General features: G+C 36.3%; 1 protein-coding gene across 1 annotated transcript in view; it reads left to right on the top strand.

The window, feature by feature from the left end:
• TTC29 (tetratricopeptide repeat domain 29) overlaps positions 1-26553 on the top strand; it is a 264021-nt gene that overhangs the window by 46945 nt on the left and 190523 nt on the right. The window contains 1 exon segment of the mRNA XM_023226242.1: positions 20271-20483. Within this exon segment, the coding sequence (XP_023082010.1) occupies positions 20271-20483 (213 nt within the window).

Below are 26553 nucleotides of genomic sequence, written 5' to 3' on the forward strand. Positions count from 1 at the left end.
CTCTCTTACAAGCTCAATACCCGCTCCTGTGAGCTTCCTCATGGAGTTCAAGGATCACCCTCCTTGAGAACTGAGTCCAGAGAAGATGAAAGTAGAGAATTTCACCAGTCAGATATGGCCTGCCTCTTCCCTTGATGAGAAGTGAAGAATGAAGGAGAGAGGAAGTCCCCTCAAGGAAACACGAGGCTAGAGGAAGGGAATTTCCTCTATGAGAAACAAAAATTGAGAGATTTGACCCATAACTATAAAAATATTTATTAAAGACCTCATATAATTAAAGTTAACAAAAGTTGGGAAATATTTGAAACAAATATGATAATGGATTAATATTATTATTATATGAAGAACGTTTACAAATTGGTGAGAAAAACAACTAACGTACCAGTAGAAAAATAGGTAAATGAATTAAGAGACAATTTCAAGAAATTCAGCCAGGTGGAAAGCATGAGAAAAAAGCCAACATTGATAATTTTAAAAGCACTAATCTAAGCACTTAAGATATGCCACTTTTCAACTGTAATTTTTAAACACATGTTTACTGTGTTCCTACTGTATGCAAGGCACTGGGCTAAGTGCTGGGAATACTAGCTGAAAAAGATATTTATGGCCCCTTGATTAGGAGGCTTGCATTTCAGTGGAAGAGTCAAATTTGTTTTCTGATAATTATAACAATGTGAGTGACTATATGCATCAAATTCAAATGTGGAGGAATCACAGTTGTCTATTTATTTGTTTAACATAGCATTTAATACTTGTGAAGTTTTGATAAGTATGCTTCTTACATTGCTGGTGATAGGATAAATTAGTCTGACATTTCTAACATACAGTTTGGCATATGTATCAAGAGTCTTAAAAATGTCCACATTCTTTATCCCTGCTATTCCACTTCTAAAAAGTAATCAGATATGAAGACAAGGATTTCTATAAAGACATATTTTGTCTTTGAATATGTATTATTTGTGAGTGTGAAAAAAGGACACATGGCTGGGCACATTGGCTCATGCCTGTAATCTCAGCACTTTGGGAGGCTTAGGTGGGAGTAATGCTTGAGGCCAGGAGTTCAAGACCAGCCTGGACAACATAGTGAGACTCTGTCTCTACAAAAAATAAATTAGTCAGATATGGTGGCACATGCCTGTAGTCCCAGATACAGGAGGGGACTGAGGAAGAAGGATCTCTTGAGCCCAGGATGTTGAAGCTACAATGAGCCGTGATCGTCCCACTGCACTCCAGCCTGGATGACAGAGTAAAACCCTGATTCTAAATAATCATAATCATAATCATAATAACAACAACAACAACAAAGGACACAATAGAAATGTCCTACAGCAGGTTAATAGTTAATTAATCATGGTAACTACACATGATGACCTCTTTTCCAGTTATTCAAAATGTTGTTTTCCAATAACCATAATGGTAAGAGCTACAATTTATTGAGTGCTATGTGTCTGTCATTATAAAAATGCTAATTCTGGCCAGTAAGCTATAATCAGTCACTTCCAGTTTGAAGCATGGAGGAGTGGATGTGAGTTGTCCATGCTGTATCTATTTTGCCATGGCAACCATGGAAAACTTGTGTTGAGGTGGTGAAACCACAAGATGGAAACAACCTGGATCCCTGAATGACCATTTGGAGGGGAGCTACCCTACAGAGCCACCCAACCCTCAGTGGACTTTATGTGAACAAGAAAGTTATTTTATGTGGCCCCTGAAGTTTCAGGGTCTATTTACTACCACTCTAGTAAATCTGACTTTGACTAATACAGTCTCCAACACTTATATGCCCTTATTGTGAATGAGGGATTTCAGGAGTTCTGTTAATGGTGTTTGGCAATGTCTGAAAATTTCACACAATGGTCTAAAATGTCCCTTTGGAATGTGGTATCTTATGTATTTGTGCTTCAGTAAAAACTTCTGTTTTAACATTTTTGAAGACACACATATCCCTCAATTTACTGTTACAACAGTCTTTCAAAAACTCCATTTCTATTTCTTTAATACAGAAAAAGTGCATGTCTTTTACTTTTTCCTTTATATATTTCTGCATTATTTCATTATACTAGACATGCAACATGTTTTTGATGTAAAAAATAAAAATATACAGCTTTCTAAAGCTAGCTGATGTAGAATGCCTGCATTGCAGGTCCACAATAGTGTTTTACTTACTGTGCAAGGTTGTAAACTGTTTCAGGATACCATGATTATTACTACTGAAGACTAAACCCAGAAGGAAATAGTAGACCACTTAACTGACACAGTTTCCTAGTATTTCCATCTGGACCAAAGACTCAATACCTGGTCATGGGTCTTGGGACTGGGATCTACTACTCAAAGCATGAGCTCCCTAATTCAGTCCTGCACTCCTAATTTCCTTCACTCAAGTTTCTTGAAAGGTCCTGCCAGGCTAACTCAGTAACTCAGTGTGAAGAATAACCAGCCAATAAAACAGAGGTGTCCATGGAATACTATGCAGCCATAAAAAGGAACAAGATCATGTCCCTTGCAGGGGCATAGATGGAGTTGGAAGCCATTATCCTCGGCAAACTAATGCAGGAACAGAAAACCAAATACCACATGTTCTCACTTGTAAGTGGGAGCTGACTGATGAGAATACATGGACACATCAGGGGGAACAACACACAGTGTGGGGGATAGCATCAAGAGGAATAGTTAATGGATGCTGAGCTTAATACCTGTGCTATGGGATGATCTGTACAGTAAACCACCATGGCATGCTTTTACCTATGTAACAAACCTGCACATCCTGCACATGGTACCACTGAACTTAAAAGTTGGGGAAAAAAAGAAGAGAGGTATCAAAGGAGTAGGCACAATAGTTATGGTTTTCAGCACTGAACACAGCATACAGACTATATTAGTCTGTTCTCACATTGCTATAAGGAACTACCTGAGACTGGGTAATTTATAAAGAAAAGAGGATCAATTGACTCACAGTTCCACAGACTGTATAGGTAGCACGGCTGTAGGGGCTTCAGGAAACTCACAGTCATGGCAGAAAGTGAAGGGGAAGCAGGCACATCTTCACATAGTGGAGCAGGAGACAGAGAATTAAGGGGGAACTGCTACACACTTTCAACAATCAGATATCATGAGAACCCACTCACTATCACGTAAACAGCAAGGGGGAAGTCTGCCTCCATCATCCAATCACCTCCCACCAGACCCCTCCTCCAATATTGAGGATTAAAAATCGACATGAGATTTGGGAGGGGACACAGATCCAAACCATATCACAGACATCTCAGAAACTCAGTCACATAAAGATATTTAACAGAGTCCTTACAGTATTCACTTAGACATCGGGGTACCTGAATTGCTATCCCCAAGATAATCTACCCTGAAAGCGTCTCTCTCACCCAGTTCCACTTGAGCCATTCCCAGGCAATAATTCCATACAACTAGAAACATCTTCTAAATCTCTGTGAGCATTCCCCAAACAGGCTCCATTGCCAAAGAACCACTTCAGAAAGACTTGTATGTCCCTGCCATGAACACACAGACACTCGTGCTCTGGCTGTGCCTCAGCGTGGTTCGGTCTGCAGAAATATTTGGTGACCTCAAACCACATCAGTATCTACCCAGGCCAAGGAGCAATATCAACATCAAAAATCCCTGTAATGCTGTCACCACCCAATGTCTGTGGGCTTCTAATATCCTGTGTTTTATCTCCCAGCTGCCCAGCATCAGAGCCTTGATGTTGTACATGATGGTGATGGTTTCAACCTTTTCTGCCACAGCAACAAATACGTTTGTCTGCATTGACTTAGATAATACTCCTACGAGAATTCTGAGATTTAGACAAACATTGTCCCCCAAAGCAGAAGAAGTAAACACCCTCACTAATTATTGGCTATGGTCAAAGTAAAATAGGTTGAAGGTTATGTGCTATCTATAGCTCTATAGCCTTTCTCCCCCACCTAGAAAGCACATTGGAAATCAAACAAACCAGAGTAATTAATTTTTTAAAGTGGATAATGATAAATCAACGTTATACATTTTAAAAAGTAAATCATTCAAAAACTTTGATGGTGTATTGCCATAAGAAATTCCTTGCAACACATTTCAGAACTGATCAGGACAAACCTCTGGGCATCAGCATAGTCACTGTGAACTACTAGTTAGGGTAGTGTTTCTGGCTCTGCTCTACTCATCTATCTGGAAGTTTGACTAATAAACTTCTGAGCCCCTTCATCATCATTGCCGTCATCAGTCTGGTTTCCTTCTCTTGTACTTTCCCCTCTGTATCTCTCTATGTACTCCATATTCATGAATCCACCATCTCCCAGACATCAGACTTCATCCTTGATTTGATCTCTCTTCCAATAGCTCCCTCACTAGTTAAAGGAGTCCACCAAACTCAACCATGTGAAATGAACTCTGCTCCCATTGATTAAAAAAACAAAAACAAAAACCGGCTGAAGTGTGCATAAACCAGAGAACGTTCTGGCTTCTGGAGCAAACCCATTGTCTTGTGACAGCTTTCCCAGTGATGGATTCTACCCCACAAAGCCCAGGCCCTGTCCCTGTATGTGGGAGGGGAATGTCCAGTCATCTGGGCATTAGGCCCAATCATAGAAGCCAGATCTCTTTTTTTCAAATGAAACCTTCCTGCTGTGAAGCCTCTGATGACTGTCCCTACACATGGCTTTTCTTTGGCCCTGTCTCCTCTCCACTTTGATCTCAGGTTCACCATTGGCATGGGCTCCCAGCTGCACCTCACTTGTAACCATGTCTGTGATTCGAGTTATTTCTTTGCTGGGTGGGGTGGGACTTTCTACCTCCAACCCTCAGCCTCCTGTCATGAGTCCCACACGCTCCCTGTGCCTCACCCTGCTTCTCATATGGGGGCTGGAAGCTCTTATAGCTCCACAGGTAAGATGGGACAACTACCCTATCCACTGGTGGTACTTTTGTTTTCTCAGTTTAGAGAACTTTTTCAGCCATATTTATCATGTGTTGAATTGTAAACCCTTAAAAGGTGTCGAGCTCTTAACCCCCAGTACTTATGAATGTGATCTCAGAAGGAATAAACCCTCCTGATGCCTTGAGTTTGAACTTTCAGCCTCCAGAACTGTGAGACCATAAATTTCTGTCATTTATGCCACCCAGTTTGTGCTGCTTTTTTTATGACAGCTCCAGGAAACTAATATAATATTCAATATACTGACAATGTTTTTCCTTAAGTAACCAAAGATGTTATTTCAGAAAAAAAAAAAGAAATATACCAATGGTGGAGTGGTGTGACTCAATATATATGAGAAATTTAATGTTTCTTCATTTTAAATTCTACACATAAAAAACAATTGTATGCACGGTGATCAATTGAATACTATCTAAAATAATAAAAGATAATTTTCAAAAACTAATATCTCATATAAACAATTTTTTCAAGAGTTTTTACTTTTTACCTCATTCTATATTGCATTGTAAATATCACTTTATTCTTTTGCATTTGAAATGAGGTTGATTATCACAATATTCAATTCTCCAAAAAAGGTAAAAATATATTTAACATAAAGATGTCACATCAAAATTGATCAAAATTTCATTGTAATCTCTTATTTGTCATGGAATAACATTTGCCAGTTTATTAGAAAAACAGCCTTAATAACTAAAAGAAATGCAAAAGATATATCAGTTTTTAGTGTGTTATTTTATTTTCTCTTTCATTTTATTAAAAATTAATAGAGAAGTAAGTGCTGTTGAGAGGATGTAAAACCCATCAAATACACAAAATCTTAACCAGGACAGTCTCTGGAGAAGGACATTGATGCTGTGAAATTATGGGGGGACTTACTATTTCTTTTCACACTGTTAAGATTGGTTACTTTGTGCATGTATTGTTTAGTTATAATTTTTAAAAATATTTTAAGTGTTTTTTTAAACTAGCTAATTTTAGAAATCTCATTAAATTACAAATTATTGAAAGCATTAGGTTTTTACAGCTGGTAAAAGATAATCATGAAGATTAAAGAATTATTGTAGATCTAATCACAACACTATTAATGAGGTAGACAATATGTTTGGGGTGGGGGATGTTAATTAAGCACAGATTGAACGGTCTTTAGGCAGTAAGGGATATTAAAAATGAAGGACGCAAGTATTGAATAAAAATAAATTAGAAGCTGCAAATTCGTACATGGGGGTTAAATTAAGGAGAGTTGATAGATGTTGAATGTGTATCTTGGCCTTGTTACTTAAAATGACATTTGAGCATCACTCAAGTCTAGCAGTGGAAAAATATATTAGACTGGGTAGTAACCCTAGATTCTCTTTTGACACTGCCATTAGCTAATTAACTATGTAAATCCAGGTGAGTTATTTAATCATTTTAAGTCTTGCTTCCCTCAGCTCTAAAATGAGGGAGTTGGAGCAGATGCTATCTGCTCTTAGTTCACCTCCAGTTCTGATTTCTATGGCTGCTTAAATGATTATTGAAAGATCAGTCATAAAAAAAAGAAGGATTAGTCATTAAACCTCTGTGTGTCAAATTATTTACTAATTAGGGGGAGAAAAATGTCACTTTATGAAAAGCAGGGAAGGAGCCTAGTATTAACCTCTTTGTGCCTCTCTTTAATTATTAGAAAAAAATTCTAGACCTTCAGATAATTGTTTTGAAACTAAATGTGGTAAGTAAAGTGTCTAGTGCTCTCCTTGGCACATGGGCCTTTATAAATGCTGCTTTCTCTTTTCACTTCCAGGGCTAGGAAGAGTTAGCTATACTATTGTAACTCAGTGTTAGGTCTACAAGCAGCAATTTCGGTGAATCCCCATGTAAAACTGGTGAATGTCCTCAGGGAGACCAGCATAGGGAGCCCAGGGCAGCTGGGGTGAGAAGCTCCATGTTAGTGAACCCGCTCAGCACTTCCCACCTGGTCTGCTCTTCGCCTTTCCTCGGGGTCTCTCTTCATCACATCTCATTCTTCCCTTTAACTCCTGACATTTTATCTTGGTAATCTCTCTGCTCCATTGTTTATGTCCTCCAAGTTCTCTCTGTAGTTCTACGTAGAGGATGCAAATCTATCACCAAGCAATCTAGCAAAACTTTAAACTATTCTTCTTTGGGACTTGTGTTCCACTTGTGTTCAAGATTTTCTTATCTTTGTCCTCAGAACATTAAACACATACAGAGTGGGGAAGCTTGGCTCCATTAATAACTTCCCCCATGGCCTTTCCAAGTGGTAAGATCACTGTTGTGTGTGCAGTGCCTCCTCAGTGCATATTCTCTTTGTCTCAGGGAGCGTGAAGGCTTTTCTGCTTGTCCCTATTGTTCCACTTTGATGCTGGGCTACTGCATACAAATGAGGTAACACTTTGAAGAGTAGTAACTTGGGTGGGAAATAGAAGAAGGAATTGTTCTCTGGTGATTAATTTTTCGTAAGTGCTTACGATCCCTAAAAATTGATGTCCAAGAAGAGCTGCTGTAAGGGTGGCACTAAGGGTCAGGAAAACCTGGCGTCTATGGAATAACACATCGAGATGGATTTAGCAAATTATAAAATAGTCCTCAATTGTTTAAAACTGGGTTGAGAATTTATGTTCCATTCAATTCTTTTAGATGAATGAATTTTAGAGTCATATTGGATCTTCAAAGTAATCTAGTCCAAACCCTAATTTGATAGATAAGTGTTAAGCTGAAGCACTGTAATTGAACAATTTTGCTGTGGCCATAAAGTTAGCAGCTGGTGCTAGACTTGAATCCAGAGCTCCTAATATCCAGGAGCTTTCCCCTCTCCCTATCATACTCTACACAAATAAACACGAACAATCTCTACACGTTTTTCAAACTGATTTAACAGTAACATTTAGACAAATTTACAACAAGTCAGATGTATCTACAAGCTACATGATGGCAGTAACACATAAGAAGGTATATTGATGGAGACTGAGTATTTTTTTTATTCATGCATTTCATCCTCATTCTAAGGAAGCAGAAACTAAGATATTTAGAGGTTATTTTGTTTCTTTTTTTATTTTATTGTGGTAAGAATACTTAATGAGATCTATCCTCAAAAGGTTTTTAAGTTCCCAATAAATATTATTATCTGTAGGCACAAAATTGTACAGAGGATTTGTAGAACTGATCCATCTTGCATAGCTGACGTTTTATACTCATTGATTAACAACTTCCCATCTCCTCCTCCCTCCTGCCCCTGGCAACTATCATTCTATTCTTTGCTTCTATGAGTCTGACTATTTTCGATACCTCAAATAAGTGGAATCGTGAAGTATTTGTCCTTCTGTGACTGGCTTATTTCATTTAGTATTATGTCCTAAGGTTCATCCAAGTCACATATTGCAAAATTCTCTTCTTTTTTAAGGCTGAATAAAATTAAATGACAACTAAAACATGTCAGAGCCAGGACGGAAACCTGTGTCTTTAGATCTTAGATTCAGTGTTTTTTCCACTACCCAACACCATCTCCTTATGCAAGGATTTGCTCAGCAGAGAACTTACAAAGTCGACCTTCTGGGTTTTTGTTCTTGATTTATTTTATTAAAAATATGATAAGAAAAGGCTTCTGAAATAGGAGTCGCCCAGGCAAAATTATAAATAAAAAAAGATATCTCCCTTTTAATGTCCTCTTCCATTTGCCAACAGTTCTGGCTATTTGCCTTTATCAGGCCTTCTCTCCTCAGCCCTACCCTAGCCCACGCTTCCCATGTCATGTTCAGTGAGTATCCCATTCTATCAGTGGGTCCAGCATATAACTCCCTCATTACTTAATCCTTGATATCATTTTAGCCTATTCAGATTACACATTATAAAGGATGGTTTTTAAAGAAAACTAAATCCATGAAGGTTAATAGATGTGGAGAGCAAAGTTGAAGAGAAAAAGATCAGCAAATTGAGTCAGTGGGAAGAGACAGGATTGGCCGGATTTATAACAGGTTTTTTTTGTCATACGAATTAGGCTGTTCAGCAAATGTGGGTGATGTAACCTACAACAGAGGAAATGAAAAGCAGAAGGAAGATACAGGAGTCATTCAGACTGGTGAAGAGAGTGAGTTGGTATATGGCTGAATAAATTGAAAGAAAGGATGATTATCAGACATTACAGCAGAGGAGACAGTGTCAGTATTCAGATATAGGGCAGGAGGTAGGGAAAAAGAGAAAAATTAACTTTATATGCATTATATATAATACAGATTTAGTAACTATTTTTTTATGTATCCATCAATTGGTAAGAAAAATGTCGGCAACTATAATGTAATGGCAAAAATACAGAAAATTCACCAAAGATGAAATATGGTAAGTAATGAATACATAGAAAAATAATCGACTTCCTAAAAATCAAATTGAATAATTGTAAAGAACCATTTAACACTTGTTATAATAGGGACAAAAAAGTAATCATGATTTCTTAAAGTAACACATGTGTGTTGGTGCTCATGATGATGTGAATCATTTAAATGGTTTTGGAAAGTAATATGGTAAATGGTTTTAGGTTAGTGCAAAAGTAAGTGCAATTTTTACCATTACTTTTAATGGAAGAACTGCAATTACTTTTGCACCAACCTAACAATCATAAAATTTGCCACACTCCCTTATCTATCAATTCCAGTTCTAAAAATGTTAAGATAGTTAAAAACATTAAAGAAGTAATCTAAATAGTAGACAGATGATTAAAGTGTATATCCCCCCCAAAAAAATATTGCACAGCCTTTTAAAATGTGATTATGAAAATAAATAATATGGAATGTCATTCTAATAAAATAATCTAGATATGTAGAAAAATTGTATTCAGTCCTTTACACTGTGTAAAAATTATGCATGGATATATTATAGACTAGAATGAAACTTGACCAAAATAAGTACATTTTCAGTGATTAATGGTGTTGTCAGTGATACTTAAGATTTTTCCTATATTGTTTAATTCATGCCAATATTTTTTGCCCTAAAAATAACTAAACTTGTATTTTTGCTAAATATCCTTTTTTTGTTTGCTTTATTGCATTACAGTTTCAAAATCTTTTGTTATTTTGGGTCAGTTGTAGGGTAGTGTCACCCTAATTTGCCTGGGACTGAGGGGATTCCAGATCCAGGAAAGCCCTGGGTAAACTTGAGCTGGTCACCCTAAATAGAGTGAATGTGAAAATTTTCTTCTGCCTTTCTTAATCTGGTATTGTATCCATGAACCAAAAATAGTGAGATGATAACATCTTTGTTTGCTATGAATAGATTTTGACAAGCATAATATGGTTATTTTTGGTTTTAAATAACTTATTTTCTATTTAAAATTACTATCATATTTAAAAATTTTTAACAATAAAGCCTCCTTTGTGTCCAGGGTGTTGCAAGAGAGAATGGCATAAACTAATAAAGGACATCTTATTAAATTAAAACACAAACAAACAAAAACTCCAGCAGGAACTCCCAATGGCTACTGCTGAGTCATGACCAAAGCTCTCTGTAGGTTTCTCTATCTGGGTGTTTAAATCCTAGTGTACTTTCCCTTCTCGTTACATCTTTTGTACAACTAAGCAAGTTCATTGGGAGCATTTTTCCTCTTCAGAGTCAAAAAAGAAATCCTACTTGTTCATTTCCCCCATTTGTAAACTGCTCCCAAATTTGCATCTTAAAAGTCCCTCTGGAGGAAGTTTTCCCAAAAAGATTCCCTGGAAGAGCAAACACATTATTGCATTCCGACTTCCTAGTAACAACATGGAATAAAGCCAATCAAACTAGTTCCTAAGTGTAAAGCATTGATGATTGTAATATACCCTTCACTAACACTCAAACTGCAGGTCTCTTGAAAGCACCTCCTCTTTAATGTCTGTGTGATTTTGAGGCTACTTCCCGCTGCCACTATGTGCACACTTCATTTTTCAGAGTAAATTCCAAGAATGGATTTAGAAAGCCAGCCCTAGTAAACATTTCGAAGGTGCATCCGACTAGACCAGTGTAGAAACTGAGTCACTTTATACTTGAATGAAAGTGAACTTGATAGTTAAAAACTTTCTTAAAGAAGTGGATTAGCATTCCTATTTCTACATAAATTAATTGTCACTTTTTGGGGCATGTCAGTTTATTCTTCATCTACTATGTGTACATGTTCATAAGACCTTATAGTATTTAATGAAGAGATCCTTTTTAAGTATTGATAGCCACAAGAAAATTATACCGTGTTTGATCTATGTTAAAGAATCAAAGTCCAAGATCTTTGAATGGAATTTAGAATAAAAATGTAATTAGGTTACATCCCTAAAGTCTGATATATCTTTAAACAAGACTGCAAATGAAACTTTATTAGAGCTTCAAATGAATTATTTCATTGCTTCTTTTTTTTTCAATTCATTTTCTTCCTCTTCTCTTTCATGTCTGTGATACTGACATTGCTGCTTGTATTTTACCTGTCTTTTTCAGGGTGTTTTAATTATTTACTGCTTAACGAGTAGCACTGAGAGGAAGCCTCATTCAAAGGTGCCTGCTCTGCAGCAGGTTTTTCTTTTTTCAAAGCTTTGCAAGGAGGTCTTGAACAGTGGCACCGAGCCCACAGTTCTTGCTACACTGAATAAACTGTTCAGGAGGCAGTATTTCCTCTGTCTAAGAAGAGGCACTGCCCCTAAAATCTCTCTTCAGAGGCACAACTGACCAGGAGTGTAAGGATTATGTATTGTGTTAGAGTTGGATGAAGTGTGCTGTTTCCGATTAGTGCCTCAGCTGGCATTTAATCTGAAAAAGTGATATTATTCCATAACATTTAACTTTTAAGGTATTCCCTATAAAAGACCCATCCAGATTCACAACAAATTGCAAACTTGAAAAAAAAGAAAGAAACTAGATAACTCCACGTGGAAAGTTACTGGATGTCTGTGAAGCACCAGGCACTGAGCAAGGTGCTGACAATTGTTTCCGCACCCGTTGCAACCACATCTGGAGCTTGGCATAGTTGTCCATGCTTCAGAATTCTTAAGGAAAGGAAGCTCAGAAGCAGTGTGTGAATGGTCCAATGATATCACTGGGGAAGATGGCCAAAACTTGGTCTCTGGCTTTGAAGTTAAATATTTGACCCATTTTCTAAAAAGGGGAGTGACCCTGAAGAAGTAAAGCCACAGTGGGCTTTGGACATTGGTTCGCCACCTACTGAGTATGTGATTTTAGGCAAGACAATTCCTGAGGCTCAGTTTCCTCATCTCAAAAAGATACTAACACCTGAAGGTGAGTGAAGTAAGGTTATACACAGACAGACACACATACACATACACACACACACACACAGAGAAAGAGCAGCAGCCGCTACTGTCATGCCTGGCACATAGTAGAAGTTCAACTAACATTATTTCTCTCCATGCTCATCGAAATATCTTATTTTCAGTTTTTTGCATTTTGTCATAATATCCAAAATAACACGTTAGTCATCCATCAAAACATAGAAGTGGAGGCGAAAAGTTAACTCTCCTCACTTTCCTCATCACCATCTTCAATAATCAATACTGATACTTTGGCATAGATGTTTCCACACGTTTCTCTTTGCTCACATAAACATATAGAAATCAAATTGAATGTGGTTTATATAAAATCATGAGCAATATGTAATTCAAGTAAAAATTACATTACTGATTAAGGCCTGTGCAAATCTAATTCAATAGTTGATCTAATGTCAATATTAACTTTATTTCTCCTCAGATGTTTATACCTATCGACACTTTTTACTTAGTATTTTAAGATAAGATGGGAACATTAAAGTAAAACTATTTATTATATAAGGAAAGTAGTCAACTCTACCAACAATACAAGGTTCATAATGGCTGATATTAATTCTTTGCTTTTTATACATTATACACGTGTTACTTTTTTAAAATAAATTTTTGAGTAATTTTGATACCTCCAGTTATGCTCTTTTAAGAGTAAGCTGCCTAATATTTAATCTTTAGAAATCACAAAACTTAGATTGAAACCAACTGTTGGAGGTTTATTGACCAAGAGCAGCCAGACTTGTTCACTGGCCACAATTCAGCTATCTAAAATCATAAACAGCAACAATTAATAACACTTCCTCCAGAATATTTTGGAGATCCAGGCAAATTTCTGGATTTAAAAAAAGTGAACTTTTATTTCCAGCATCAGTAATGAAACCCTGGATGAGGTTCTCCCAAACCTGTCTACATGGGATTGTTTTCATTGTCTGGTCAATATGACTGATACTCTTTAACTGGTGTGTGGTAGCATTCCTATAATGTCCACTTGAAATCAGCACTCCTAATGATAAAGAGATGATTCCGTTTTTAAACTAGCATCTTACATTTCTTCTAAATATCTAAAAGTAGGTACTCAAAAGTTATGGGCACATTTTCTTCTCAGTTTATTAGGGATGCTATTGAGTTACCGAACAAAATCTTTGTTTTCCAGCGTTCCATTTTGCAATGGTGTGCAGCGGGTTATAGTGCACAACAAATCTCTTGTGACAGGAGATAAACCCTTGAAAGTGATAGTTTCCGCTGGAAGTGTGGCAAACCCTTAACTATTTCAGCATTTGTAGTGCTGTTATAATTATCATAATTGAATGTAGAAACCTTAAGATAATATAAATTGTTCATGCAGTTAAGCCGAAATGGAAAGCAGTGTCTTTTGTTTTTACAAAGGGGCAATAACATTTTTCTCTTTTTGCTACTGTTCAACATTGCTTCTAGCAGATTTTCTCTCTCTGTTGTACAGAATGGTAAGTTGCACCAAAGATGTCCAGTAGCTCCAGATTAAAATGTAATATAATACACGTAAAGCTTTATTGTTCCTTTAGGTTGTTGTTTTAAACTAAAGTGGAATATTTCCCTAAAGTCTTCAGCAAATGTGCACAATTTCGAACTAAATATGCTTAAGACTTATACCAGTGCTGCTGAAGAAACAGGTCTTATGGATCTGTCAAATTATTTTCATGCAATTGTTTCTGCAGCATTGTTTTTACTGGCAAATGTACAAGTCGATAGAAAAGGAAATAATTACCTATTTTCAGAATTGCTGATGCATGGAGCTAAAACAGACCAGTCTATGCGTCTTAGAGATTGTGACATTTTAAATTACCTGAACAATACCAGCAGCCATCTTTGGACATAATTAACACCTTGTCTAATTAATGTCAGATCTGGACAGAGTCATGCTGGATTTATGGCATATTATTTTATGTAAACTTGTTTTTGCCCTTATTGTGTTGCAAACTTTAGATTTGTATGCTGTTTTCTTAAGTGGAGCAACTTCTTTTTTTCCTTTTTTTCTTTTTTTGGTTCCCTCCCCCTTCAAGTAATCAATGCACTGCTGAATGAGTTCATTTTAATGCACTCAATCATGCCTCTAATGTTCGTAGCTTACGGGCGCAAGCATCAGTAATGCAGGAATGTTATATGGCTTTAGTTTGGGCCATTTCATAAAATATTCATGGAATCAAAAATGTGCATCAAAATAGCGGCTGGGAGAATTACATTTATGTTCCTGCTTTTATGGCAGCTTCACATTTAAACCCATTTGTGTTAATATCTAGTCAATCTTCCTACTTTAAAAAAAAACTAAAATGGGAGAGATCATATACATTCTCCTTTGCTTAATATTTGTTCTAGACATCTGCTGTGATACAACAAATATCTATAAACTTTCAGAGATGTTGTGCAGGGAAGAGGGTAAGCAACAATTTGGATAATACCCAACTATATAAAATCTTATTTTCTCTACATCGTGTTTGTCTTAACATCCTACCAAGCATTTTGCAGTTTACAACATTGTTTGGGTTTTGTTTGTATTTTTAAATAAATGGATGGATTTCTTGTCTGTGTGGGCTTTAGATAAAGTAAAACTCCCTTGTAGTAGTTTTATTTTGAGTGCTCGTTCCTTTAGTTGAAAAACTATGAATGCATGCCAAGCTCCTCATTGTTTATGTAGATGTCATATAATTGATGAACAAAACAAAACTAGGTTTAGGCTACTTCTATTCATACCTAGATACTCTTGTTTAATGCAGTTGTTCACAGTGTTCTCCTAAGATGTGTTTTCTGATCCTACTTCATATTACTGAAATAAATTGACTACTTAGGGTATTTGTGGAGGGCCATCCCCAGCCTCTCCAACAAAACATTTTGGCTCTATTTTCTTCCCTGGTTCACATGAAATGTTGGTGGACTGTCTGGACTTTTGCTTGCTATAGAGCCATGCATGCAGGCCTTTAATTCAGCAGTTAGTGTGTCTTCCTTACTGTGGTTACCACTGTGACCTGGTTACTCATAGTGATGATGAAGATTTGCGGGTGATTCCTGGTGCACCATGATAAAACTCACTTTCCCCTACCAAGACTTTAATACCTGTGAATAGTCCCCAGGCCTTCTTTTCTGTCCTGTTTTCTGTGAACTTTTATATTTGTGATACATTGGTAAAATTATTTCTCTTTTTGTTGTCCCTATTCCTTGATGGAAAATAATGTCAACACTTGATAATTCCAGAGGAGGAAGGACCTTGGACACTTAAACACTTGTTCTTGTCCTTCTAAAAGATTGACATCAGAACCAAGTGAGATTTCTAGATCCTGTTGTGTTAAAGTTTATTTGGTACCAAAAGGTAGACTAAATATGAACACTTTGTAGAAGTTATAAAGGAATGCTATGAGCCATGTGAGAAAATCTGATTCATTATCTACATTGATATTTATATAAATATTATAAAAGACCTCAATCACTATATTGAGGTCTTTTATAATATTTCTCTCAGGTAAATTGAATTTAAAATTTTCATCTAAAAGCAGTATGCATTATATCTTTATAAATGTCTAGTCTTAATTAATATCAGAACGATTACTCAGAAAACAAGATGATTTTAAAAATCCAATTCACAGTTGGAAATAGACATTGGATGGAAATCATATCACTGTTAATCATGCTTAAAGGGAAATGCTTGCATATTTAAATTATTACGCTCTCTTCATAGCATGGGCATATCTTTTAATATTTTTAAATCAAATATTCTACTATATCATAATATATACTTTAAATTCTGGCCAGCCTTTAGAAATTGCAGATAAGTCATTTGTGTGCTTGTGGTCATTTGGATCAAATCTTTGCTGGCTTATTTTCTTGCTGACTTATTTACTGCCACCAAATGCTTTTAGAAATGAATCCCTACATATGAGAAGGACTGGAAAACTGCTTCTGTGTAGTAGGGACCTCCATTTAAAATAGTGCTAATCAGGACCCCACTGACCTCATCTGTGGGAAAATGGTGAAGCCGGGGGAAGTGAAACCATGAATAGTGAGATGAGGCCACAGGTACCCGAGTCTAGGGTACCCACGGAATTCCAGAGCCCCCTACAGATGTCACTGCATGGCTTAGAAGAGAGCAGGGAATTCAGAAATAGCTGGTTATACAACCACTTCTTCAGTAAGACAGATCAGAAGCACATCAGGGGCTCACATCTGTGCTTTTCTTAGAGGTGACCTATGATGGCCTGATCAAAGTCGGAGAATTATAGAACTGGAAGAGACTAGGAATCATGCAAATTTGGTCATCATTTTTAACATAAGAGATTCATGGCCAGAGAATTTAACTCACTCCACCTAAGTTTCCTGGCTCTTTATTTGTTGACTAGTATCTGATTTGGTGGAACCAGTTGTGTGGGCTTTTGGTGACCTTGGGTTTAAATCCTAATCATCACTTATGATAAGTCTGGGGCATATAGTTGAGTCATATAAACTTCGTGAGTCTCAGTTTCCTGTTTAGTGAAAAAGCAACAATCATATATACTTCACCAGTTTTTGGAATGTTCAGTAAGTTAATGTGTAGGGGGGAGAAAAGTCTTGCATTTTGACTAGCACCTAATAGACCTTCAGGAAAGAGTAGGTCACTGTTCTCTTTTACCCAAGCATCTCAAGCTCCTACCTCAGGGGAGACTCCAAACAGACCCTTCTGATAGCTGAACTTTGGCCAATAACCATGAGCTAAGTAGTACATTGATACTAGCCCTGCAGCTCTAGCAAAAAGCAAATTCAACTGAAAAGAATACTGTTATTTCTAACCATCCCAAGGTTGCCTTCTGAAGGCACCAGATGAAACCGTTGTCCTGAGAATCATCCTCATTTCACTTCTGTTTTGGCAGCCTTATCCAGGATACCTAATAGCAACCCAAGACCCAGTAACGTAACACAGAGGACATCTGGCTGATATGGAATATGAAGACACAGCCCCAGCCTTCACTCCACTCTTCCCACCTCCCATTTTGTCCTGATTTCTTCCACTTCTTCTTTTCCTACTTGACCCTCCCCTCACCTCCCCTTTCTGCCTCCATATAGATCAAATTTTGGAGATGGATATCAGTTCTCATTTGCTATTGACATCATTATACCTCATTTGCATCTAATTCTAATTGAGTTACCCAGAGCTTCATTTCCTTTATGATCCCTATCTATTCTGGAACTATCTGTTTTTCTCACAGTATTCTATATCCCCCTTTCCCTACTTACATGGCCAAAAAGAAATACGTGTCTGTACTTTATGAATAGATGGACACTAGATGAAAAAAGAAATGGAACTCTTGTATACATCTTTCCAGGGCTACAGTGCTATACTTCATAGGCAGAAATACAGAGGAAATGTAACACACAAATATGTCAATGCTCCATTCTAGTTTTTAAAAATGAGGGTCGTGGGTATTTGGGGCAAGGTGTTTCTGGTAAGAGGTGCTACACGGGAGAGATGAAAAATTATGCCTGTTTTTCTGGAAGGTAAGAAAAAAGTGTCAGCTAGAAGTAAAGATAGATGAGAGCCGTGAACTTCAACCTTGAGTATTTGTATCAATGTGAAAAAGGGACTGAGCATTATTTCTTAAATGACTTTCATTGTATATCCTGACGACAAAATAAACATGCTTTGATGATGGAAACTTTAGGAAATGCTAATAAGCAAACAGAAAAAAAAATCAAGAAAAAGAAAACAGAAAATCAGAAAAGAAACCATCTGTTACCCATAATCCTACCTCCCAGATATAGCACCGATAATGCTTTCTAAATTTGTTTATGTTTCCTAATATATTTACTTATTATAAACACTTGTTCATGTAACAAGATAGGCTTGTATAAAATCATACCTATGGCCTGAAGTCTCCTATCATATGAAAGTTTCATAATATAAATTTATAAACAAATCTGCAGTACACATTGCCCTTTCTGTATGTATCTTCGCTAACATGCCCCCCTGCATGGCTCAGCAAGGACTTAGACTGTCCATGTCTACTGAATTTTGCTTTTTTTTTTTTTTTTTTTTTTTTTGAGATGGAATCTTGCTTTGTTGCTAGGCTGGAGTGCAGTGGCACAATCTCAGCTCACCGCAATCTCCACCTCCTGGGTTCAAACGATTCTCCTGCCTCAGCCTCCTGAGTAGCTGGGACTACAAGTGTGCACCACCACAGCCAGCTGATTTTTTGTATTTTTAGCAGAGACGGGGTTTCACCATGTTGGCCAGGCTGTCTTGAACTCCTGACATCGTGATCTACCCACCTCAGCCTCTCAAAGTGCTGGGATTATAGGTGTGAGCCACTGTGCCTGGACTGTCCGCTGAATTTTTACAGACTGTTTACTGATTACCCACCACCACTGGTTGTTTTTCTTTGAGAATACTATTCTTATTTCTATGTGCATTCTTTAATACTAATTCTGGTAACAAATTCAATGCAACAAATAGGAAGAAATTATATGCAATAGTCATGGAAGCAGCTCGAACCAACACTATTCAATGAAATTCATTTGAGGAAAGATATTGAGTCTAATATAACCTGCATAGGTTAATTTAATATGTCATGATAATATTGTTATAGGGACTCAACTAATTTTTGGTTTTTGTGGGAAGAGTAAGTTATACTTAATAAACATAATAAATTAGTGGCTATATTTCAGTTTGCCTGCTGGAGTTTCTGAAGATATTATTACTGTACCAACTGATCACATTAGCTGTGTTTCCTGAGCAGGTGCCCTGTAACGTATAATTGTACATGCATGAATTCATTTCTCACAATAGTACCTTGAAAAGTTACACAGTAATCCTATTTTGCAGAAGAATAAAGTAAGGCACACAGAGGGCAGTAATTAGCCTGAGGCTAAACAAAAGCTGGGAAAGCTGGGATAGGAACAGGCCATCTGCTTGGAGCCCACGGTCACTCTTAACCACTATGGTTGGAGTGCCTAGATGTAAATGTTCTTCGTATCAATTCCAATTATGTAACTCCAATACCAGAAAAGAGTATTTACATTTCAGGATATTGTGAGCATTCCCATGAGGAAAGGAACAAGTAAAATATTAAATCCACTGTATGGAGCTACAGACTCCTCTTCCAGAAATATGCTTGCTCATATTTTAAGGAAAGAAATTACTTACAGCTAATTTAGAGTTTTAGCTTGGAGGAGATATATTTTGGATTTTATTATAGGGTAAAATCCAAAACGGCAGTTAGTTACATTCTAATTATTCAAAGCGAAATAGAATATACAAAAACCTCATTGGAAAGTCCAGTAAAACTTTGAGAAGCAGTTTAAGGAGTCATAATGTTTGAATTTGAAGTTTATAATGGATGCATTCTTTTTTAAGAATGATGAAATTGGGAGGCTGAGGTGGGAGGATCGCTTGAGCTCAGGAGTTCAAGGCTGCAGTAAACTGTGATTGCACCATTACACTCCAGCCTGAGTGACAGAGTGAAAAGAAAAGAAAAAAAGAATGATGAAATTGCCATCTGTTGGGAAAGCAGTAGAGGATATTGGTTGATAGTACCAGCTCTAGAGTCAGATTTCCTGGATATTATAGCACTAGGCTTGCCATCTTGAGCAAAATTCTTAACCTTACTAAGTTTTGGCTTTCTATTCTGTAATAGGAAATCAGAACAGTCCCACTCCATTGGATTGTTTTGAAGATTAAATGAGAAATGCATACAAAGCACATAGCAGGATGCATGGCATACATAATGTTAAAGAAATATTAGCCAATATGATGGTGATTAATAATCATTGCTGGCCTTTTACACCCTCTCTAAACATATGCAAGCCCAGTAAATTTCTACTAGCCAGAGTACATCCCTCCCTCTTGCAGGTGTCTATCTAAAATTCATGCTGAAACTGAGGTCCAATTAGAGATAGCTCCTTTCCCAGTTTAATTTATCTTCAGCCTTAGAAATCCTTCACCATAATCCATGGTGTTTCTGCATTTAATAGTAAAGCTAGAATTTATGCAAAATTTCTGAAAACACATTCTGACCTCTGGTTTATACTTATGAATGGCTTTTATTCTTCAGGTCAGCTTCTGGAAGCTGCTGAGCATTATGAAGCATTCCATCAATTGACGCAGGGGCGGATATGGAAGGATGAGACAGGCCGCTCTCTCAGCTTGTTGGCCTGTGAGAGTCTCCTGAGGACTTACAGATTACTCTCAGACAAAATGCTGCAAAATAAAGAATACAAACAGGCCATCAAAATTCTAATAAAAGCTTCTGAAATAGCCAAAGAAGGTGGGTGGAAAAGAACACTCTCACATTGTTTTCTTTAATGGGTAGACACTGGTTCTCTCAAGAGTGAAGTAAAAATCGTCAAGTGTTAGGGTGATTATTTCCTATGAAATGCAAAGACAAATGCCATCAATTTACTTTCAAATTTCACTGTAAAACGGAGGTGCCTTAGTGCTGACAACAAGAAATCCATTAGTTTCTTGAAAGCTTTATCTCCAAAATTACAATCCAGTGGAGGTAGTGCTGTAAAACAAAGAACCTAAAGTGAGAAGGTAAGATCATCTGCAAAAGTTAAGCGTGTGTATGTGCAATGTGCATGTGTGTATGTGGTTGTATATTCCTTGGAGTCTTAGAGACCTTTCATTGTTTGCACATTCCCCATTGTCAGGTAACAAGGAAAATATATATTTAGTTATTAGTAACAGGAAAATAGGACTGTAATATATTTTAGATCAGATGTGGCCTTTAGACCAGCAGCTTCAGTATGTTATAACAGCCAGGGTCTCAGGTCCCACCCTAGACCTACTGCAGCAGGATCCCCAGGTTAGCAAGATACCCAGGTGATGTATATGCACACTTAAAGCAGTGAAAATGCTTCTATGAGAGCTGCTCATGTCTTTCATAGACTGTATCATTTCTGTACATATAAAATACAAAGAAAAAATTTGGAGCATATTCTTATAAGCTTTTAATTTATGAAATGCAAGGATATTTTGTTACCATATAGTAATTTATTAATAAAGTAGCCTTTTCATGAAGGAGAAAAAGATAAAAGTTATGCTCCTGAACTAAAGTGTATTAGCTCATGGATATATTTAATTGATTGGTTTATTAAATAATAGATGGCTTATTTAGAGTGAGCAGGACTGATTTACTGGGTGTGATTTTAATTTACTAAAGAGAAAAATAAACAGCTTAGTCTCCCTGTAACTTCTTTCAATAATATTAGTCAACATACTCACAAGAAATCACCCCCTGAAAGATGTATCTCATTAAATAAACTACTTTTGTATAAATGGTCTAGTATCTTCCCCCAAAAGGGTAAACACATAGTTAGCTCTTAGATCAATTGCAGCAGCAAACTTTAGTCACATGAAAAGTTACATGGAATTTCAATGAAAAGGAATGCATTGATTAGAAAAAGATATGTTACTTTAGGTTTACTTTGCTAAGTTTTAAGGTAGTTCACAAAGAAAGAAAAGTTCTTTGGGTCTCTGCCAACAGTCAGAGCCTGTCAAGCAGTCTTCTTTCAAAAAGCATCTCTTGCTTACCAAAGATCAGATCAGGAGAGCAAGAGAAGACTTACTTTGTATGCTGTTATAGTTTTTAATATCTTTTAAAACCAATAAATATTTGTCCCCACATTTTTCTTTGAAGAAAGTACATAGGTTAAAGGATTGCACAATACTTTTCAGAGTTCTTAAAAAGGGTAAATATTCTGGGACAAAGTATCCTGTTACTCTTGTCTCCTACTTTGATCAGGGAGCCTGAAGGCGCAAGCTGATGATTACACAAATAAAACATGCCCCTCACATTGGTTTACATAGTATTTAAGGGGTACTGGCACCAACTGTCAGCCAACTCCTTTGTTAGGGTACGTTGGTGTAATGCACAAATGTAGCATCAGCCAACACCTTTTACTTAACATAATGTTTTCAAGGTTCATCCATCATATAGGGCCAAATCACATTCCATTGCACGGTTATACCACATTTTCTTTATTCATTTATCAGTTGATGGACATATGAGTTGTTTCCACCTTTTGCCTATTATGAATAATGCTAGAATGAACATTTGTGTACAACTTTTCAAAGATCTTGATTGTATGCTTAGGAGTGGCATCACTGGATTATATGAAAACTGTGTTCAACTTATTGAGGAGCTGCCAGTTTTCCAAAGTGGCTTCACCATTTGACATTTCCACTAGTAATATGTGAGGGTTTCAGTTTAGCCACTTCCTCACCAGCACTTGTTACTTTTATCTTCTTCATTATACTCATCCTAGTAGGTGTAATGTAGTATCTCACTGTGGATTTGATTTGCATTTCCCTGTTGGCCAGTAACATTGAGCATTTATTTTCATGTGCTTCTTGGCCATTTGGATATCTTCTCTGCAGACATTTTTATTCAGATTCTTTGCCCGGTTTAAATTTTTTTTTATTATTGAGTTTTAAGAATTCCTTGTATATGTTATGTACCAGTCTTTCATCAAATATATGATTTGAAAATATTTTCTCCTGTTCTGTGGGTGTTATTTTCACTTTCTGATGGTATTCATTGAAGTACAAATTTTTAATTTTGATAAAGTTCAGTTCATCTAGTTTTTCTTTTGCTGTTCTTGCTTGTGATATCATCACTAAGAAGGCTTTGACCAATACAAGGTCACAGTGATTTACTCCTACGCTTTAAGAGTTTTATAGTTTTAACTATATTTAAGCTTATGATCTATTTTCAGGTATGTGTGTGTGTGTGTGTGCACGCGCAAATGTGGTGTGAGGAGGGTACATCTTCATATTTTGAAAGTGGATATCCAATTGTACTAGTAATACTTGTTGAAAACATTATTCTTTTCTCAATACATTGTAATGACACCCCATATAAAATCATTTGACCATAAATGTGAAGATTGTTTCTGGATTCTCAATTCTATTGCCTTGATCTCTCTTGTCTAACTTACAATTACAAGAATACATAGATTTTATTACTCTAGTTTTGTAGTAAGTTTTGAAATTGGGAAATGTGTGTTGTAATATTGCTCTTTTTCAAGTTTGCTTTGGTTGTTTTCATCACTTGCATTTCCATGTGAATTTTAGGATCAGCTTGTCAATTTCTGCAGAAAGGGGAGCTAGAATTTTGATAGGAATTGCATTGAATGTGTCAATCAATTTGGGGAATATTGCCGTCTTAACACTAAGTTTTTCAATCCATGAATATGGGCTATCTGTCCATTTACTTAAATATTCTTTATAGTTGTCAGTGTACATGTACTGCCTTCTTTTGTTAAATTTATTTTTAATATTTTATTCTTTTGATGCTATTGCAAATGGAATTGTTTCTTAATTTCATTTTCAGATTGTTCATAACCTGTACGTAGAAATAAAACTGACTTTTCTATATTGATCTTATAGCTTTCAACCTTGTTAAACTCATGTATTAGCTTTGATAGTTTGTTATGGATTCTTTAGGATTTTCTGTATATAAGACTATGGTATCTGCAAATAAAGTTTTGCTGCTTCCTTTCTATCTTTGTGCCTTATCTTTTTCTTGCCTAATTTATCTGACTAGAACCTCTAGTGAAACAGTTTTAAACAGAAGTATATTTACTGAGGGTTTTTTGTAGATGCTGCTTACTACGTTGAGAAAATTCCCTTCTATTCCAAGGTTGCTGAGGGTTTTTTGTAGATGCTCTTTACTACGTTGAGAAAATTCCCTTCTATTTCAAGTTTGTTGAGGGTTTTTAACATGAAATGGGGTTGGATTTTGCAAAATGCTTTTTTTCTACCTCCATTGAGAAGGTCATATGATTTTGTCTTTTATGCTATTAATATGGTATATTATACTGATTGGTTGGCATATGTTGAATCAACCTTGCATCGCTGGGCTAAATTCCACTTGATCGTGGTGTATAATCCTTCTTATATGGTACTGATTTTGCTTTGCTAGTAATTTTGTTAAGGATTTTTGTGTCTATGTTCATAGGGGACAAGAGTTTATAGTTTTCTTTTCTTGTAATGTCTTTGGTTTGATGTCAAAATGATACTGGCCTCAGAATGATTTGGGAGGTATTTTCTCTTAATTGCTTAAAAAGTTTGTAAAAGATTGATGTTAATTCTTAAAATATTTTTTAAAAATTCTCCAGTGAAGTCATCTGTGCCTGAGTAGCCTTTTCTTCAGAGAAGTTTTTAAATTACTAATTCAGTTACTTTACTTATTATGAATTTATTCAGAGTTTTGATTTCTTCTTGAGTCAATTTCAGTAGTTTGTGTCTTTCCAGGAATTTGTCTATTTCATCTAGTTTATCTAACTTGTTAGTTTGTAATTGTCCACAAAATTCTCTTATAATCTTTTTTATTTCTGTAAGGTCTGTAGTTATTTACCTTTTTTCATTCTTGATTTTAATAATTTAAGGATTTCTTCTTTTCCTTTTCTTTTTTGGTCTAGCTAAACGTTTGTTAATTTTGTTGACTTTTTCAAAGAATCATTTTTTGTTGTGTTGATTTTCACTATGGGTTTTCTATTCTTTATTTTATTCATTTCCACTCAAGTCTTTCCTATTTCCTTCCCTCTGTTTGATTTGAATGTAGTTGTATCCTCTTTTGCTAGTTTTATAAGATGGAAAGGACTTTCTTATTTTTAAATATAGATATTTATAGCTATAAATTTCCCTCTATGCACATATTAGTTTTATCCCACAAATTTTGGTTTGTTGTGTTTCCATTTTCATCCATTTCAGAATATTTTTTGGTTTACCTTGTGATCTTCTTTGACCCACTGTTCATTTAGGAGCATCTTTAATTTCCACATAGATGCAAGTTTCCCAAATTTAATTCTATTATGTATTTTTAATTTCACATTGTTGTGAATACCACCTTTTCAATGGAGTCTACTCTGATAACCATATTTAATATTGAAACCTGTTTTGTCCTCTGGACCCCCACTTGGCTCTCCCAATTCCCCTTACCCTGCTCTATTTTCCCCCTAGAACACTTGTTAGCATACACCTTACATAATTATTCTTTATTATTTATTTTCTCTCTCTTTATGTCTCTGTCCTCTAAAACATCAGTTTTGATGTGTCACTCAATTTTAGTAGTGCCAAGATTTTAGACCTAACCTTTTCTTTTTGGTTGTTGTTAATCCTATTCTTACCGACATTTTTCTCTGTTATGTTATTGCTTTCACTTTATCTTAACTTTGTCTCTATTAGTGAATAAGAAAAGTTCTCATGTTTAAATATTATTTAAAAACTAATATTTGGTGTTTCCGAACTGTATCAGTAGCAATAGATGTTTTCCTTCCTTTCTCCTCTTTGCTGAGCTTCCACTTACATAAAATTAGATGCAGATGATGGTGCTATATCAGCCCAGCCAGTTGCTAGTGCTTTAACACAGTTACACCACTTGACACAGAAAATACATACCACATACAGCCAACTTTTAACTCTCTAATAAGTAGCTTCCTGTCATAGCCTCTTTCTTCTATTCTGTCTTTCCCTTCACTAGCCCCAGAACCCATAATCCTATACCAGAGAAAAAGTTAGGGCCCAGCTGAATTTTAAGAGTTAAAATTCCCCTTACTGGATCACTGGCATCATCAACTCTGCTAAAATGAGATCTTGAAGGGATAATTCTCTGCAATCAGGGAAATAGCTAAAGAAGAAAAAACACTGTCACTGGCATTTGCCATCCTATTTCCTTGAAGTCTTCAAAGAGCCGCTGCATCAGCAGTGGTTATTTGGTGAGTGGTGTGAGTGAATGCTGCATGAAATATTGTTCCTGCTGACATCCTTCATGGTTGGAATGTAGAGCTCAGAAATCTAATGATACTTCCTGTATTCACCTATTTTGCGTTTCTATAAAGGAATATCTGAGAGTGGGTAATTTATAAAGAAAAGATTTTTTTTTTAACTCAAAACTCCACAGACTGTACAAGCATGGTGCCAGCATATCCTTCTGGTGAGGGCTTCAGGAAGCTTCCAATCATGGCAGAAGGCAAAGGGGAGCAGGCATGTCATGTGGCGAGAGAAGGAGCAAGAGGGATGGTAGGCTCTTTAAAGCAATCAGCTGTCATGTAGACTAATAGAGCAAGAGCTCACTCGTTACCATGAGGATGGCACCAAGACATTCATGAGGGATCTGCCCCCATGACAGACACCTTCCTTCCACAGGCACCACTTCCAACATTGGGGATCACATTTCTACGTGAGATTTGGAGAGGACAAACATCAAAACCATATCACTTACTTTCCAAAGACCAAAAGCAAAGGTTAGATCACTCAGCGTTTGCATTAGCTAGGAGTTAGTCACATTGGAAGCCAATGTTATATTTAATACACTAAATATAAGCAAGTTA

Source organism: Piliocolobus tephrosceles, chromosome 3 (assembly GCF_002776525.5).
Source record: "Piliocolobus tephrosceles isolate RC106 chromosome 3, ASM277652v3, whole genome shotgun sequence".
Classification (NCBI taxonomy): Eukaryota; Metazoa; Chordata; class Mammalia; order Primates; family Cercopithecidae; genus Piliocolobus; species Piliocolobus tephrosceles.